A 19,220-nucleotide genomic window follows, 5' to 3' on the forward strand; every position below is an offset into this window, starting at 1 on the left:
GTTTACGTTAGAAAGGATTATTATAATTTTACCAGACTAACAAGAAATTATTGCCGTGTGTGAGTAAACAGTGCATTACAGTGGAAATACGAGACAATGAGTCAAAAAGGTGAGCCAATTCATCCATCAGTTTTTGACTGGTGAGTTGCGTGATTGACAACTCACACATGAAAAATCTCAAGCGTGAGTTGTGAGAAATTGAGTTTTTCACAACACTGAGCTCTTGATGAGATTTCGTTGAAAAAACTTTTCCACAAGTCTTTTTTTTTTTCTTCTAAATATTACACCCGACTATGAGAACCTGGGTGTTCGAAAAGTGCTTCAACCGTTAGTTATCCAAGTTCATGTAGTTTTTTTTACTAAACTGATTCAAAGTAGAGTAGTTTGAATAAGACGGTTGATCTTTACATAAGAGTCTAGTTCTCAACCAAAGGCGACGATCTTTAGAAAATACTTATAAAACGAAAAAGGAAACAAACAGAACGTTGTCTAGCAATGGCCAGCATTGCCGCTATTGAACTACACAACCGGAAACAAACGCAAGGCTAAAAGAACAGAAACAAAGCAGATTGCAACGAAACAAAAACACCAAACTTTTGTAAGACCAATAGTTTTATCTGTATTTACGATCTTTTCTCTTCGTATTTAACATGTTTTCTGCATTTTCTTTTCATCCATTTAAAATTGTTAAATTAAAAAACAAATAATGTACCACATTTTCGCTCTTCTTTCGCGCGCTACACACTAGATCCTCTCAGCTATGTACAGATAGTTCGGTTGAAAAATAAGGAGGAAAATTATACCAATAATCATAAATATATGGTTGTGTTTCGTTCTAAAGTATAAAATAAGGATAATAGGCATTTAAAAAATTAAATAAGTCAACTCTTAAAATAGAGTTATTTGATTTCACTTCTTGCGTTTAAAAGTTTGCTTCACTTATGTATTTCTTTATACAAAAAAATAATATTTTCATGTTGAACTATAACTACGCGAAATTCACCTTATTAACTGGTTTCTATACGTTAGATATACGTTTGCAACGGTCTATTTTCTGGCTATTGTGTAAGGATTTGTTTGTGATTATTATTCACGGTAACCCTTGAGGGCACGTCAAAATATAAAATTCTTAACTAATTAAAAAATCTTTCAGTAAAACAAACATATCAAGGGTAAATGGTACCCTTTTTCCTTCTAGCATCTAACATAAGTGTATGTAATTGTTTGCGTATTTTCTTAAATCGATTATTCACAATGTTTCGCGCTCTCAACATTCACTGTATTCTCACTAAGGATTCTGATTCCATGTTTTCTTGTTTTGCTACGATACGGGTTTTCCTCATATTGGAAAACCATCGATGCCGTTCTTCGTAAGAAATAAAGAGACATTCAAATGAATTATATTGTTCGCGTGATTTTTAATCCGCTTCATGCGTGAGAAGGAATTGTACGAGATATACCAAAAAAGAAAATCCCTTTCAATCTGTTTTAGTTTGTGTTTCTCTGTTATCCTATTTTGATTATGTACAACAATTGTATTTTTCTGTATCCCAAAAAACGGTATCCATACAAAACTCGGCGTTTTTTTTATCATGCTAGAATTACCAACAGTTTTGTCAAAATCCTGTAGAGATTCTCTCCCTATTTCTATTAAAAATGGTTGAACTAAGCTTAACCATCTTACCCCACAAACGACAGGGGTCAAAATGTCAACTTTACTCAAATTCACGACGAGTTCCGGCATTGTCGAACTCCCAAACAATGGATTGTGCAGAAGGCGGATGAGCAGCGGAATAACTGGATGTAGCCACTACCAACTGACCATGCTGTGGATGCTGTTGCTGCAACTGCTGCGCGGGATGATGACGATAGTACAAATGCTGCTGGGGCGTAGCACTACCATGGGAAACCATAGTCACATCCTGTTGATAGGGGTCGACATTACTGCTGCTGCTGTTGTTGTTGCTACTGCTACCGCTGCCGCCGCCGCTGCTGTTATTATAGTACAAGTAACGGTAGGATGACGTCACCGCGTCATCACCGTTGTTAGTAGTAGAATTTCCAACATCATACCGATGCACCTGATGGCTCTACGTTTCGCGTTCCTTTTTCACCTTCAGCTCCTCGCCCAGGATGGTGGCGATTTCGCCCTGCATGAACGCCCACGGTATCGTCGAGTTGGCCAGCGGGCACTTCTCACCACTCGGACAGTACACCTCGGCGCCAGAGCCCTGCAAAATAAGATAAAGAAGGGATAGTTGTATTGATTTGTTGAACATGGAGAGTTAAAATCATTTATTGCTGATGAAGTGTTGGAACGATCTCAAAACTTCTTCTACAAATTTCACACATAAATCGGCTTTTGAATTTATTAGTGAAGATCGACCGGCTTCTGGCCAGTTAGAAGCATGGAACCGACCTCAATTCCTTATGATATGCGACTGTTTAATTTTATGAGCAAATAATACAATCTCTCCGAAAGTTCTCCAAGCAAACTCCTATGTAAAGCAGGAATTACACCAGAATTCAAACCCACAGCTTTACTGGGGATTATTCCATAAATTCCTCGAAAGATCTCTCTAAAGATCTTAACCTTCCAGTCGTCGCGCGGTTTGCCACCGTGAGAACCACCGCGCTGCTGTTGTGAACTAAAAACGAAGTTTTTTCAGCGGTGTTGTACAAAATACAACAGCGCGACGACTGAAGTGTTAATAAACCTTAATAATATTTCAATCACTACTTTTTCAAACGTAAAAATCTTCTTCCTTCCAATGAAGGAATCCTTCTGAAAGAGATAGAGCTTGCTTTGCATCTTAGTGTTTTAACAGCACTTCCAAAACATCTTCGATATATGATGCTTTATAATCGCGGGCTTTATCACAAAGCTAAGGAAAGTTCTGTGAAAAATTTTCCATTAATTCATCATTCAATAGAAGCATTGATCAAAGAATACCTTTAAAGATACTTCAAAGAAATCATATAGATACTTTTTAAATAATATTCGCACTTCAGCGTTGTGAAATTGCTAATGGGTCCTGTATATACCTTCAGAAATTTATCCATATCCATATAAGTCGGGCACTCGACACTGAAGAAATCTGTAAGTCGCAGACGAAATAGGCCTATCGGTCAAGATAAACAACATATTAGAGTTTAAAGGTATTTGCTCGTCTTGCTAGTGATTTTTAGTAGTAAGAATGTATCAAATGATCTGGAAGTGCTTTTAATCATCAAAGTCAGATATGAAGGAAATACTCTATTCGAACTTAAAAAATATCATTTTCTTAAAAGTGGGACTCAGATTAATGGACATCAGAGCAGGGTGGCCACCAAATATCCATTTTGAAATTCCCGCTTTTTTCCCGGTTTTCCCGGTACGATTTTCAAAATTTTCCCGGTTTTTAATTGAGAGGCCCATACGCAAAAGGATGGCCCATTGGTCGGTTTTTTAACTGATTATACTAAAAAATTCTACTTCAAACTTTTCAACTGTATTTTTAGATGATTTTTCCGTCCAATAAGAAACATAGTATTCGGGTTAGTTTTTTTGGTCCCCATACAATTAGTATGAAATTGCTGACAACACTTAAGGCGAAGTTGGCCGTCATTGACTTTTGTACGCGTCGTTGATGATTGTTGCTAGTTTATCTCACGATTTCGAATCAAAGAAAATTAGTTGGTTTTGTACTGACACAGCTGAAAAAGTATCAGCATACTTTATGCATGTAGGCGCGTACAGTGATACTTTTTCAAGTTAATATAAACTATCAAGACTGAGTTTTATCACTTTGAAATGCAAGCTGAAAAGTCATCATTGTTGCCAAAACGAGGCTACTTAGCCTTAAAATTCAAAATTAGGTTTTCTCTGGAGGCTATTCGGTCAATGAAGCCGGTGAAGCACTCAAAATACTTCCTGAATTTAATACGCCAGGCATTGAGTGCTTTGTCAAATCGCTCTTACACAATTACCCTAGCTTAGGTCCCTTCCCATTGCTCCATTCCGGGCAATGAGAAAGCGGACTATCTGGCTAAGGTAGGCGCTACAGAAGGCGATGTTTACGAGCGTCAAATCGCCTTCGATGAATTTTTTGCATTGGCCCGTCGGGAGACCTTGATCAGCTGGCAACAGAAATGGAGAGACGGAGAAATGAGTAGATGGCTGCATTCTATATTTCCACAGGTGACGAAACAACCATGGTTTAAGGGGTTGGGCATTGCCCGGCCTACTGGGTAGAGGCGTTGAAAATAATACCGAAGATTATGTCAAATTTACATTTCCCGTTTTCTCAACTTTCTTTGACGATTTTCAAAAATATTATTCCAATCAAACACGTCGGAGCTCTTGAGGAGATTTTTTTCTTCATAAAAAAGAAAAGTTCACTAAAGCAAATAAAGTTTAAGATGAGGATGATACAAAGCCCCACTAAACTAAAGTAACTAAAGACAGTTATGAATAAAATATGTTCAAGGTTTAATTCTGCTAGAAGTTTTTAAACTCTAATTCAAAGCTTTAAGTCATAAGTTAGAGAAAAAATCAAGTGAGAGAAAAAACAAACGATTTCGAAACATTACCAATCAATTTGAAACATTTCTAAGAACTTTAGTGTAGCAAAGTAGACTATTTCTACGAGAAATTGAATAAATAATGTTTAAATTTTATTTTTCCAACAATACAGATGCTTAATGCTTATATATGGTGGTTTGTAAATTTAGAGCTTGAAGATCTTCGTTCAAAATGGTTTTCCCGGTGACCAGCTCAAATTCCCGGTTTTTCCCGTCTTTTTCCCGATGGATTCAAATTCCCGTCTTTTTCCCGGTTCGGTGGCCACCCTGTCAGAGCGACGTACCCAGAAAAACTCTCTGGAGGTCCTGTATATTTTCATAGTGTCTTGGGGAAATCAGAGCTGGTAGTGACAAACCGTTTCGAAAATAACTTTAGAAACCTTTTATCTAAAAAAAAAGTAAACAAATAAAAAAACAGGAACCACGACATGAAAGTTTAATTTCTCATTGGAACATACATTTATTCAGGGCTGGGAATGGTAATAGTAGTAGGCTTGAATTTCGCGAAAATCACGTGGCTTCTCTCCAGTGGTACAACCGTGAAACATTCCTGACGAAAAGTTTCAATGGCTGAAGCGGGAATCGAACCCGCACCTCATGCCACGATGCGATTAAATGCCTAATGACACTAACCGCACGGCCACAAGTGTTTTTCAAAACACCTCTCGCTTCGGCTGGTTTAAGCCATGATAGACATGACACCCCTAGTTGCATGAAGGAATGCCTGGAGAAATTTCGGAAGAGAGGCCTATTTCAAATAATTCTCAGTACTTCTGACAATATAGTCCTAAAATTTGTAATGAAATCTTGTTTTTAATCAATAACACGACAGATCGTCTTGCTACTACTTTGACAATTCCCACTCAAATAAAAGCTAGGTATATAATATTTAAACTTTAATTTTAAAATGGGTCCAAAAGTGAACTTTGACACTTTTATTATAAGTAAAGCCAAATAAATCTAAAGAAAAAAAAAAAACTTTGACACTTTTGATCATGTTTGACGTTCACTTAGTCGTCAAAAACGCCACAGGGGTTCAGCTTTTTAACACGGGGGTTGTTCCTATCTGACATTTTGGAAGAGACATGGAAAACAAAATACACCCAAACTTTGAGTTCAATCAGAAAAAAAAGTTGTTTGGCCGTAGACCAACGAAAAGCATTTCTAAATTGAGTATGCCTCTGGAGTACTCTTAGGGATCATCCAAAAATGACGTCCATCAATCGGGGGGAGGGGAGGGGGTCTAGGAAAGTGTGTAGAAGGTATTGGAAAAAGCGTGCCAGAAGGAGGAGGGGGGGTTTAGAAATCTCAAAAAACGATGGACGTCATTTTTGAATCGTCCCTTAAGGTTTTGGTACTAAAATTAGGACATGGCTTTAGGACCCTATTGCTTGTTGACATGCTAAGAAAAAATCGTAGACCTTTCTAAAAAAGAAGAAGTATAAGATATGCTTACATTTACAAGAATTTACATTTACAAGAATTTTTGAGAGAAGGAATCGAAGGAATTGCATTTTAAATAGATTCCTGAACAATTACATCGAAAAATTCCTGTAAATTTTATTTTGAAACCTATATACAAAAATTTCTTGAGACAATTTTGAAAAATGCCTTGCAGTAATTACTTTAGAAATCTCTAGACGATTTTCTGATTGAGTTTTTATAATTGTTGTTGGGTAAATTTGTCTAGTAACTTATAAAGAAACAACTGGATGATTTCTTGGATGAATCCCTAAAGTAATTCCAAAATCAAGAACATATTTTAGGAATAATCATTGTTGAATCTTTGGAGACTTTTTTGCTTGAGGAGCGCTCAACAGGAATCTTGGGAAACATCGATAAATAAATGCACAAGGATGATTTTTGCAGAAAAAAAAAACTTGAAAAAAACGGAGTAATTCAGGGTGTACTTCCAGGAGACAAATAGAAATCCTATATAAAAAAAAGAATCCTCTAGAAATAACTCATTTTTTTCTGAGTCAAACCAATTTTGGAAATTAAATGAAATTTCTATGATTCCCACAAAATATCTTGAGTAATTATGGGAGAAGTTCTGTAGAAACTCGTGCACATAATTTTTTGAAGTCAAATCTAGAATGAATCCTGGAAAAAGCTGATCAGCTTGAGAAAATTTTAAGTTATATACAAAACAAATTTCCCCAGATATTTGTGAAATGTTTGCAAACTTCCTCTAAAATGTGTAAAATAAAAAGAACTCTTGAACAAATTCCTAGAGAAATCCCTGGAGGACTTTAAGAAAACATACTTAGAGATGCCCCTGGAGATTTTTTAGTAAAATCCTGAAACTATGCTTGAATTGGAAGTGTCTTAGGTGTTCTTCGAAGAAATTCTGAAATCTAAAATTGGAAGATTTCACTATGGATTTTCACATGAACCATAGAAGGTGTTTCCGGATGAATCTCTGGAGAAACTTTCGAAAGAACTCTTTTAAGATTCGCAAAGTGTGATTATGGAGGTATTAACTACTGGATCTCCAGTACTGACTTATGAGCAAGACATAAGACCTCTTATTCAGGTTTATAATTTCGATTTCCTGGACAGAGTATACCATTTCACTTGCCACTATTCTTACAATGGCGTGCAAAAAATGCCTTAACACAATTAAAGTACTCCTAATGATACTGAATTGAACTACTCTACTCGTGAGTAGAATTCTTGATCAAATCACTAGTAATTGAAAAAAGTCAGAAGACACAAGTTCAAAGGAAAAGTACCATATAATTAGAAATTCTTGTTTTCCCTTAAAATGTATGGACCCGGAGCTTCTCAGACCCGCTGAATCTGGTGTACTAGGGCACACTAAATATTATAAACCTATCCCTACTAATAGTAGTCGCTTTGGAAAGGCCTTCCGAAATGACAACCTAATCTATAGCTGCATGACCTATGATTAATCAGAGTTTTGACCAATTATCCCGAACGTACCTGTCGCTTAATGCTCTCGCGGCTGCAGGGGAAGCAGAACTTGTGATGCCCAACCGAGGGACACTGCACGAAGTGGGTGTCTTCCAACCGTTCCTGGCAGAGGGTACATTTGAGCGTCGGATTAGGTGCGGGTGCGGGAGCAGGTCCACCAGGTGCGTTGTTGGGCGCTGGCCCATTGATTCCCGGCGGTGCACCAGGTCCTACCGGTCCAGGTCCAATGGGGCCACCAGGCCCACCGGGTCCAGGTGGTCCAGCTGGTCCGGCGACGCCATCTGGTGGAGGTTGTGAACCGGGCTGCGGTTGCTGTGACTGCTGCTGACCTTGCGCTATGGAAGGTGCTCCGAGGGGACCAAGCGTTACCGGTGGTGTCCCGGCGTTGCCGTTGGGACCGCTTCCGTTCGGAGTGGTAGTACCGCCAGAGTTCGACTGCTGGGCTTCAGTTGATGTGACAGTTGTACTGGACACGTGCCGCGAACCGGACGACCGTCGTCCACTTGACGAACCTGTAACGGAATGATGACTGTATTAGTTCTAGTTGAACATTTTTGGGGTTTGATTCGATAGAAAAAGCAACGTATAAGCAACAGAATTAGAAACAGAAATCATGCAATATACAAGGAATCATGCAGCAAAAAGAACGCGTGGGGGTGTTTGTTTTGATGCGTGATAGCTGTAATCGGCTGAAGGGCGTTATGAGTTAACGACATCTTTGTTGTACATATGATATCTGTGTATGTTGCTACAACGATGATGCGATGAGTGCTGATAGAACCACCTACCGGAGCTGTTGGGCGAATGTTGAGAGCCTCGGGAAGCCGTTCGTGGTGGTGGCGGTCCCGGTGGGCTTGGACCGTTGCGTGGGCTACCAGGTGGTAGAGTCTCGGTGATCGACATTAGATTGGCCATAGGGCTCTGAAGTGGGGCCACCGATGGGGTCGGTGGTGTAGAATCACCCATCGAAACTGGCGGAATCGGTATCACGGTCGGGTACACTGTAATTAGACACGACGACAAAGAAAAAATAGATGATACAAATGTGTTTTTGAGCTTAGGTCGAATCTCCGGGGAGTTAAGCGATTATACGACGACATGCTCTTAATCGAAAGTTTAATCTCGCTCTATTTACAAACAGTGCGATTATATAACATCAAAACAGAGTCGTTAAACCGTCAACAGTACGGAACTCTGAATGCACAGTATTATTGCGGAATGAAATAAATATTCATCTCTGACATAGACTGGCTGGCATCAGTCGTACATACGATCGTATTATTAGTCGTAGAACGGGCTGTTATCAGCCACCATGTCTACCTTTGCCACGCTGATAACTGATAAGCGAACTGCATGCCAAACAAGCGGTCCATGAATACTCTTCGTCGATAGTTGACGAACAAAACTTCACTTGTAGTCGTCGGTAGAGATAAGCTCAAAGCACTCGATTGGCTGCTGATAGTGAACGGAACGCTCCACATACACCATTTAAATGAATGCCATTATCGCGACGCGATAGCTCTTCGAGGGCTATCAGGGAGCACCAGCAGAAATAATCATCCTTCAAAACCGCCATTCGGTCAATAGTACAGAGTGTGAACAGCTGAAGCAAGCAAAAAAAATAACAGCATAGCGAGATCATGCATTGGAACGTGGTCGCCGAGTAGGTTTTTAGATTTTGTTTTGCTTCGCGATAACCATATGTGTACATTTTACAACTTCGCAGAGAAGAACCGGCGCATCAGTCCTCCTGGGTATTTCACTCGGTATTGTGGCATTTGTAGGTATGTGATGTCGAGATCGAAAGGGGGGGGGGGTTGTAGATCGTGTGACGAAGTTCAATTTGCTTTTTGTGTTTGCAGATGATAACTATCATCGCAAAAATGCCCATCTGCCTTAGATTGAATACCGCCACGTGACTTTGAAAGCTTGGGTTGTTTGCGTCATTTTATTGATATTATTGACAGGCATATTGCACTTCTCGAATCGTTTGCATATCATAGTCAAGTCTATAACGACTTCAACAGTGTGATCTTGATTACAAGTATAGCTCAAAAGCATTGATATAATAGCAACGAGTTGGTTTAACAAAGTTGTTTTTACATATGATTTAAACCTTGTGTAAATGATAACTTTATTAAACTGTGGTATTTTACTATTAAGATATCATATGAACATGTGTTTGGAGTACCTGGTGACAGAACTTTATGAATTCTCTAATGACTCAACAAGCGTAGTTTATATCAACAGGCCAATTAAAGTACATCTAACACCCCGTATAGGCGATAATATTGGTACCGCTTACATGGACATCGCATAAATGGAGCAGCCGTAGCGTATGAGTTTTTTTACTATTTCATTTCTACACGATGTCTTATGACAACAATCATAATGCGTTAACTCTAACGTACAACGAAATAAATACGATGTGGACGTAATGTAGTCCACATTGTTATAAATGGAATGATTCAAATCCCAAACACTCCGAAAAAATCATGCGATTTTACGTCTTTTGGATGCACATAAAAGAAGCGAGCCAAATGACGTGAATTTGTGTTGCATTTTAAATACGATGGTGTCTGATTCGGGAAATGTCAACCATAGCGGCATCGTTTTCATGTCCTTCATCATGTAAAATTACATTTTTCGTTCAATACATCTTTCAGAATCCATTTTTACGTAATTTCATCACTTACATCATGTGTCATTCAGTCATAATGTGAATTACGTCCGGAGTGATTTTCATTATTTTCAAGAGTGCAAAAGCTACGAATTACGTCCTACATTAGGGGACAGCTGCATTATGCAAGAGTTTAGAGTCGAAAAAGGACGATGAAACACTTTAATAAAGACAAATACTAAAAATAATATTATGTAAGAACAACTAAACAACAACCACTTTTTCACAAAACATTGGACAATAAATGTAACATGAAATGCACTAACCCTAACCCAAAAGGGTAAACTGGTATAACTTGTCAATAAGGCATACCACAAAAAGCTTAGAACGTAGGACTGAGCGAGGCCGAACTTTAGAGAATACAGTTTGTATCTTGACAAATTCTGCTAACTCTGGTTTTAGAGGAGAACACTCCTCGTCACTGAGTCACAGAGTTGGCTTCATACTCAGCAGCACTCGGAGCTAGAAAAAGAGGTGTAACGCTCATGTAAACGATACAAACGAGCAAAACCAAACTCTAATCGATGAAAGTAAGAGAGCCGCATCAACCAGCAATATCTACCGCCTCTATGATATCCCACATCGCCTTAAGATGATTATAGAACGAAGCCACAATTCTTATTTTCAAGAGCACAAGTCTTGAGAACAAAACACCGTTCCGCGTTGAAAATTTATCCCATTGGTGACCACCAGCAAGCACTCAATTTGATCGATTTTCAATGCGAAAGGATGTCAGATTCTCCACGCTTGTGCACTTGAAAATTCAAAGTTTGGTTTTTATAAACACCTTAATTAGGTAAAGTTAAAAAATCTTGACAGCTACATATCGACCCTAGGTGACGACCTAGGTGGGTTAAAATGAGTTCAACAACAACGTTTCCGAAAAAAGGATCAATATCTCTTGTTTATCCAGAATAGTCTACACACTCAGTTGAGCTCGGCTAATTTTCATTCTTTTACCGAGATCTGCACAGCCGAGCGATCAGCAACTGAGTTTTAGCTGATATGTCAGCAAATAATCAAGTTTGTTTATAGCAGCACCTGTGGGTGCCGCTGATATCAAACGTCACTTTTGCTGAGATGTCAGCAAACGAACTTTAACCGAGATTTACACAGCTGAAATCGGCATTCTGATTTAAGTGTGTACGCCACCCATTTTTCGGCATGATCTACCAATGGTTCGACGCTATTCGTATCAACACCAAAGCCTAATCTGTGAATCGCAAAAACAGCTCGAAGCATGGAATCAAATACTTATAACCCAGGGATCGTTCCCATATCAACCGAAATGCTCAAAGATGGTGTCGTGATAATTTCAGAAATGTTGAATCAATTATTATACAATATCTGTGAACCCGTGACCCTTCCTACCGACTACATGCAAGACATGTTAGTGAAGATACAGTGGGATTCCGTTTTTGGCAACAAACTGAAAATTTTCAGTTGTCAAAAACGGAACTCATTTTTTATTATTCCTGGAATGGCTTTAGGATGTTGTTAAATCATCATTATGGGGCTAAATGATGACCAGACATTTGAACGGTTCATTCCGAAGCAGATTTACGAGGAAGGACCATGCTTCAAATTTCTAAACCGGTCATGTTAATTGTGTAGATGTTCAGAACTGATTAATTCCTTAGAATAGTGTAAGAATACAGAGATACAATTTCATCATAAACGAATTACAAAAAAAAAAAAAAGATATTTTAGGTGTAACAAACGGAATGTTTTTTTTTTTCATTATTAAACGGAAAAAAATCAATTCATCTTTTAAGCCCAAACGTTTTTCGAAGAAGGATATGAAATAACTCGAGAAATAATAACAAAACAGTATTTAATGCGACCTGCATGAGACCCCCATGATCCAAAACTGTGGCCCGTAATTTCGTACAATACACAAATCAGCTTCTTACCACTTTTATTTGAAATGAGTTTTGCTTGTGTTTTGGAAGTTGACCTTGTATATTAGAAATAAACCATATGAATTCAACTGGAATTCGCAGGATACCATAATAAAAGCTCAAGTGCCCGAAAAGAATAAGTGTTCGTTACGATTCCACTGAAACTCGTATGCTTTGATGATCTAATTGCAAATAAAGTGTAGTTTATCATAATGAGCATTTATTGTCTTTTTTCAGTGAACGCGACCACTTCCACTTTCAGTAGTATCTCGTCCAAAAGCCAAAGAAAGCCAATGAATGTTCATTTCGATAAAGTCATGCAGTGTTCAAACCTTGGCAATAAAGTGTAGTTTAGACTGTGCTCACATTCTCCATTAAACAGCGTATAGATGAAGTCAATGGGTCATCCGTTTCTCTAACTAGTTTGAAAAATATGGACTATATATCAAAATTAAGTCGCATAAGAGTTCACATTAGTTCGCAATAAAATCTACACAATCGTATTGCATGCTATTTTTCATCATATAACATATGCACATGTATCACCTCCACTTTTGTACGTATAATGCCTTTTCGCGACATTTTATACGTGAAACTTTGCGTATATAAGCATCGCATAAGGCAAAAGGTAATTTCGTTATATGTGCATTCTAGTTGTCTGGGGTTTTCTAATGTTTGTCCAGTATGCTTCTATCTGAATGTAATTTAGTGATCGCTTTTCTGAGAACACAAGTAGTTAAACCGATTTAAGACTGAAAATATTGACAGAGTAAATAATAATTTAAAGCGATCAATTTGTTTCCAGGGATGAGGATTAAAAAATATTACTCGTAGCTATAGTCTGGTTAGGGAGGGGTTACGTAGCAATAAAATGTCAACCATATTTCTAGAAGCGCTGAGACAGGGTTGGTGGTCTAGTGACTACTGCTCCTGCTTTATTAGAAGAGTTGTGTCTTTCGATTGCTTCTATCTTCCACTCTTAATCTATCACATTGAAACTATTCGTTCCTAGCAATCGCTAGCTCAAGAGACGGACAATAAACTGTTTCACTACGCTTCCATCCTTCCATCATTATAGCACGCCTTTCCTCAAGTCTTTCTGCCATAAAATTATCTTTCTCCAATACTTTCCCACATGAACTGGCGTAGATGCAGGGTTATATCCGGTCTTCTGTCGGTTAGTTTTAAATGCAATATCAATTCCTCCGCTTTTTCTCATTGGTCTGCATTCTAACGTAGCAGGCGTCGTTGTTTTCTAAAAGGTCGCCTGCACATATACACTGAAGGAATCTGTTTGTTACAAGCAGTCATCTGGTCGGCTCCTTGTGTAAGTGAAGCTGATCTGGCGATACTGGAGTAACAACCATGAGCGGCCAATTAAGCTCAAGCTGAGCCTTATTCCTAGAAGCGTGACATTGAAAACCATACCAGAGTTATGATGAGACGATACCGAACAAAAAACGTCAAAACGTATGCTTTCACTAACACACCAAGTTTTGATCCATAATTTGAGTCGATTTGATCCATAATAAGGATCATCCTCTCCCACTGTTCCACATCTGTGGAATGGACAATGTTTGAAATTCTAATCGAAATCGACACTTTCTTGTAAATAATTTAGAATTTTGCGATGTATTTCCAAAAACAACTAAATTCTGCAGTGTCAGGGAGGTTTGTACAGCGTCACTATGATTTGTAAGCAAATTTTACTCTGCAAAATGTCCCTTAGTTGATCCATAACTGTGGAGTGACTGTATATCAAGTGTACAAGAAGTGGGTATTATATTATTAGAAAAAGCGTTTAAAACATGGCAGACTTTATGGGGCTGGTCACTTCATGTATCACGTCAGAAATGACTTGATGTTTCTTGTTTGCAAGAAGATGACAAGCAAAAAAGCGAAATTCGTAAAAATAAACAGATAGATCACAAAAACAAAAATCTCAACGGTCAGCGTGCTACTTTTATTCACAACTTACGTCATTTGTCGACTAAATTGATTGACATTTTTGACTTGACATGATTTCCCATTTCGAGACACAAAATCGATATCTCTTTCTCTTCCTTGAAGGGCGAAAACCATCGCTTCTTAGCATCCTTCTTAGCTCAGCAAGACCATACAGAGGCTGTATCAATCAGGTTAGCAATCTTCGCAACTTTCCTAGATAAAGAGCCGAAATGGTGTATACCATTGATATAATTATCTTTAAGTTCATATCTATGAAGTGGTAGAACATCAAGATAATAAGCACATTCTTTTCCATTTGGAACGTAATGCCAGAAATAAGAAGGAGAAGCTTATTCTTTTGACTCTCCACCACGATATGAGTTTCATCATTAGCATGCATAGTACATTTCCTATGACGAATGAATGGCTGAAACATGCGCTGACGATGACACGCTGCCTCAGTGACTGACTGATCAACGGGAGAGCAGCTTTGCACTTGGGCTGACGTAATTCATCCAATTGCCCAACCGAACAGCACCGTCGTGGTCTATCTGGTGTATCCTCTCTACAACATCCACGACTACACTTTTGTACATTCATCATCAAAGTGTAGAAGACAGACACAACGCCGAGCTAAAAGGTTCCGTTCGTCAACCTGCTCGTATATACGGGCCTTATAGAGCACTACCTACAACACACGTAAGCTGTTTGTTATTATTCAGTTTCCTTTTCAATATTGAAGAATCGTGTAATGAAACACCAATGACGAAGGGCAGCCACGGAGGTGTCGATTGCCGCGCTGCTGAGTAAGCTTGACGCGAATGGCCATCAGGAAGCATAATACACACTGCCTGCCATATGGAAAAAGCTAACGCAAGCAGTAATACCTAGCACGCTCAAAGAGGAAATGACCAAATGGCGTAATTTTTTGACCGAATTTGTAGCACCGGGGTGAGCGTCGAGAGGAATACGTGGTCACGACGGGAAAGCGGGGAATCGCTACGTTGAATTAACAATAACAATCCGAAATGGAAAGACAGATAAAACGCGCGGCGGACTCGTGGTCGGCGAGAAATGCGCGAAGAATGAAGGGTGACCGAACACAGTACGTACATGGAAAGCCGTAAAAATGAACGTGAAGTCTAAAAATAGTCGTTTATATGCGTGGACCTTCATTGCTACTTGGTTCGCTGGTAGAGGGGCCGCCAGAAACGTGACAATAATTGCGAGACGCTTTGAGAAATAAAAAAATAAAACAAGTTCGTCACGGAAACCACTCAGGAAAAGGCGAGAATGATGTAAATATAAAGGTTTGATAAATAAATGTGACGTCAGAATTAGCTCATTTATTCTCAATCTTAGGGTAGCGAACAAGGAGTCTAAAAAAAAAATGTTAATCGTCAATGTCTATGCTAACATTAAGGTGAAGATGAATCGAAGCTAAACTTCAAATTTTCAAGGGCACAAATCTGAAGAACCTGATATCCGTTTGCGCTGAAAACTTGATCGATTGGTCACCACCAGCAAGTGACCAATCGATTAAATTTGCAGTACAAACGGATGTTTGATTCTCCAAATGTCTTATGGGTTCAATGTGCCTTAAATATTTGTCAAAAGCAAATAAAAAGTGTAAATAAAAAGATTCAAACTTTTTCAGACACAAACTTTTTGGTCATCGCAAGCAAAAATGGGCCTCCAATATAAAGTATTTCTTCAAATAAAATTTCAAAAGTTTGAAGCTTCTGCCCTATTCCGGTTGTACCTAACCGTTACGTGAAAAACGTTCACATCAGCACCCGCAAATGACTGATTGGAATGGGGCAGAAAAAACACACAACACATTACGTGCCGGTGTCAGTAATGAGCCTTTCTCACAAACCAGAGAAATACAAAACAAAAAGCACGTGTCATTTCTCCAACTTGCAAACGGCTCGAATGACTCACATTAAGTCATGCAAGCACGTTCCGCAGCCGCCACTGTCGACGGACGTCTATTCAGGCCAAAACGAGGTAAAGGGTGTAGAAAAGACGGGTGTTGCATGGCTAGCTACTGTTGGACCATCTACTGGGAAACTTGCCCGGCGTTCAACTAGGAATATGTATGCCCGGATGACGGAGCACAGTACAATAGTTGCCGGTATAAGTTGGGAAAAACGCTCAGAAGAGTTTAGCTTTGACTTTTCAAAGAAAATTAAAATCAAAATAAATTACATCCATACCTTGTTAAACTAAAATAACTCTAATATCTATATTGATTTCAATACTTTCTGTCCACCTAGTTGATGTCTGGGTAATCGACTGAGGAGTTCATTGTGAGAAAACAAGGATTTTCTTTTAAAAATGAACGGTTTTCATAAAAACACTACAGTTTCTTTTGGGCACTCTTTATAAATAAAAAAAAAAGATGTTTTCGTCTAAAAAATTCCATCGAATCTGTGCTCACCAATAGAAACTGCATGTCTCGTCAAAATTTTAATAGTATCGTAGTTCGGAATTAATCAGGAGAAGAGAACTATAATTCGATTGCAATTATCATAATCTCTGTGATGTTGCATCTGATATCTACTTTTGATATTACAAAATTTAGTTTGACTTTCAAGATAATTAGACCAAAAGAAAAAATATTTCTAGGTAACGTTTCAATAATTGTTGAAGAGTTTTCTAAAAAAAATCAATTACTGCTAAGGCCATACAAAACCATTATTTAAATAACCTGTTCCTTACATTCCAGTTTTGTTTTCTGAGCTAAGTTTCAAATTAATATTGAAGATAAGAAATCATTTCCAGGGAAATTAAGTTAGACGTCTAATGTAGTTTTTTTGTAATTCACAAAATTCAATTCAAAAATTTACCGATTTATCAACAAGATTTAAATTCTGTGATCCCAAATTTAATGAGTAGCATATCTCTTTGCTTTTGGAAACCTATCGCAGTAATTGTTCAACTTCACCTCGGAATGAATTGCTCCACTTTTTGCATTCTAACATTTGTTTTGGCATTATCATAACATTTAGTAAAAATTGTGTTTACATAATTCGATAAATATTCTACTAGTACATTTTTTAAAAATATGCGAAAGATAATTGCCACCAGCTCTTATCGAGTAGAATCACTCAAAATTGTTTCATTTGCCGTTATTATTAGAAGAAATGCATTATCAAAGCTTGATTGAAAGTTGGTATTTATAAGTATTCTATATCTCTATGAAGGCCTTCAAAGTAATAGATCCCGAAAATTATGAACCACTTTTTTTGTAAATGTAACCGACAAAAACATGAATTGTAAGTCCAAATACCGTTGATCGTCAATAAATGCGTTCCGTGACAAACTGCAGCTGCATGATATAACGGCTGATGGCTTATCTCAGTCAATAGAAAACAGACTCGTGCATCACTACGGAGCCAATTGTTTCATGAGAGTTTTATGTTTTAAAATATCTTCTAATCTGGTCTGTCTGACCACCGACCATTGTTAAAACAATTTTGCAGTCATTCTTACGAGTTTTTCAGTACGATTTCGACTGTTTTGACCGAGGCTTATTCTGGTTAAAAATAAAATGGAATTTTATGAGCATTGTTATTCGAGGTAAATGGTGATTTCATTAGGTGATTTAATCACCTGGTCTAGTATCAAAAGAAGCGCTTTTACAATTCAAGATACTTCTCTGAACAAACTTTTTCACTAAAACCAACGGTTTAGCCACTATTCTATTTCGATCACAAAATCGGCAAAAAAAATCACTGTGCGAAGGAGGCGAACCCGCCAAATGCACCACAACTTCGTGCGATCGAAAAGTTTTGGGCGATAATGAAGAAAAGTGGAAAAACATTCAAAACCGATGATGCTTTGAAGAAAACCTGGGAGAAATTGTGTAAAAAAGATTGGCTAAGTCTCGCCCAAGATCTCAAAAGTGTTAAGTTAAGTGTTAGGAGAAATGTACGAGCATTCAGCTTGGGGGAGGAAATTCAATAAATAAATCATGCCAAAACATAACTAATATATATTTATTTAATCCCTGAAAATTTGAGAATCCAATTTAAAATGAATTTTCGGTAATCATTTTTGTGTGTCGCATTTTTACCGAGTCTAGTCTTCAAGTATTTTTTTTTCGTGTTGAGCGTTATTGACTGTACCAAAACAACAAAAGTCCACAAGTATAATTATTAATTAAGCTGTTTTATATATGTAACGAAGCCATTCAGTACCGCCATGCGAAGTGACAATGGGCGTAGGGGTTGACATCGACCGCAAATTGGAAGTGCCTCATGACTCATAGGAAGTTGAAAAATTAATCTATTGTAACCTTGTGTTTATTTTGAACGTATTATTGAAGCTTGAATCATCATTTTCATTGTTCTTTTAATGGTTCACCGTAAGAAAGTGTCACAATACCACCTCCAGGTCAAATTTTACAAAATAAAAAATATGCGCAGGTACTTAGGTACCGTTTTCCAGATTGTTGGTATACAAAAAGAAATAAATTCGTGATGTCACGGAATCAATATCTCCGTTATAACTCATAGCGCATTAACCTTTAAAACATTAGTTAATCATGCCGTATAATTGTAATAAGTCTTTGAACACATTTGAAGATGATTCGAAAACTACGTTGATCTATTTAAAATTATTGTTTTTGACAGTTACGCCTTAACAATGGTGTAACATATGCATTAATGACTATTTTATATCTACCTATCTGTTATTCTGCTGCGAATTTTTACACTAATAATGTCATTTCGCCTGGGTTGAAGCTTGGCGTTGTGTTAACCCAGACGTATCGACGAATAGCATGAAAATGCCCTGCAGAATGAAAGAGAGGCAGATAGATAATAATCATAAATTACTAAAATTTATGAATTCTGTAACTACCCGAGTTTCTGAATTCGTCATTTATACACGGTAAAAAATAAGCACCATGATATCAATAGTTCTACGCTTGGATTTGCACTACTGTTTAATCTTGGGAACATCAAAGTATTATCTAAGTTTGGATAGCCTCGATCCGTTGAATTTTGTTCTGATAGTAAGGCGACCAGCCAGCGGAGGAATACTCCAGAATGGGTCGTACAATGGAGCAGTAAAGAGCTTTGAGGCAGTACATGTCTTTATTTTTTTGCAAATCGGAACAAGAATCCCAGCTGCGACGAAGCTTTAGTAACGACATAAGCGACGTGATCCTTAAATGTTAATTT

General features: G+C 37.9%; 1 protein-coding gene across 7 annotated transcripts in view; it reads right to left on the reverse strand.

Annotated features, from left to right (window-relative positions):
- Nucleotides 1-594: 594 nt before the first annotated feature.
- Nucleotides 595-19,220, reverse strand: part of LOC5569285 (interferon regulatory factor 2-binding protein 2) — a 66,703-nt gene continuing 48,077 nt past the window's right edge. For 4 of the 7 annotated variants that reach the window (XM_021853160.1, XM_021853161.1, XM_021853159.1 and 1 more), the window contains 3 exons: nucleotides 8,289-8,501; nucleotides 7,510-8,012; nucleotides 595-2,231 (listed from right to left, as the gene is read on the reverse strand). In XM_021853160.1, the coding sequence (XP_021708852.1) occupies nucleotides 2,091-2,231; nucleotides 7,510-8,012; nucleotides 8,289-8,501 (857 nt within the window). In that variant the 3' untranslated portion in view covers nucleotides 595-2,090. The remainder of the gene's footprint in view (nucleotides 2,232-7,509; nucleotides 8,013-8,288; nucleotides 8,502-19,220) is intronic. The other 3 variants (XM_021853164.1, XM_021853162.1, XM_021853163.1) reach the window with 1 other exon arrangement.

The sequence above is a fragment of the Aedes aegypti genome, chromosome 3, assembly GCF_002204515.2.
Source record: "Aedes aegypti strain LVP_AGWG chromosome 3, AaegL5.0 Primary Assembly, whole genome shotgun sequence".
NCBI lineage: Eukaryota > Metazoa > Arthropoda > Insecta > Diptera > Culicidae > Aedes > Aedes aegypti.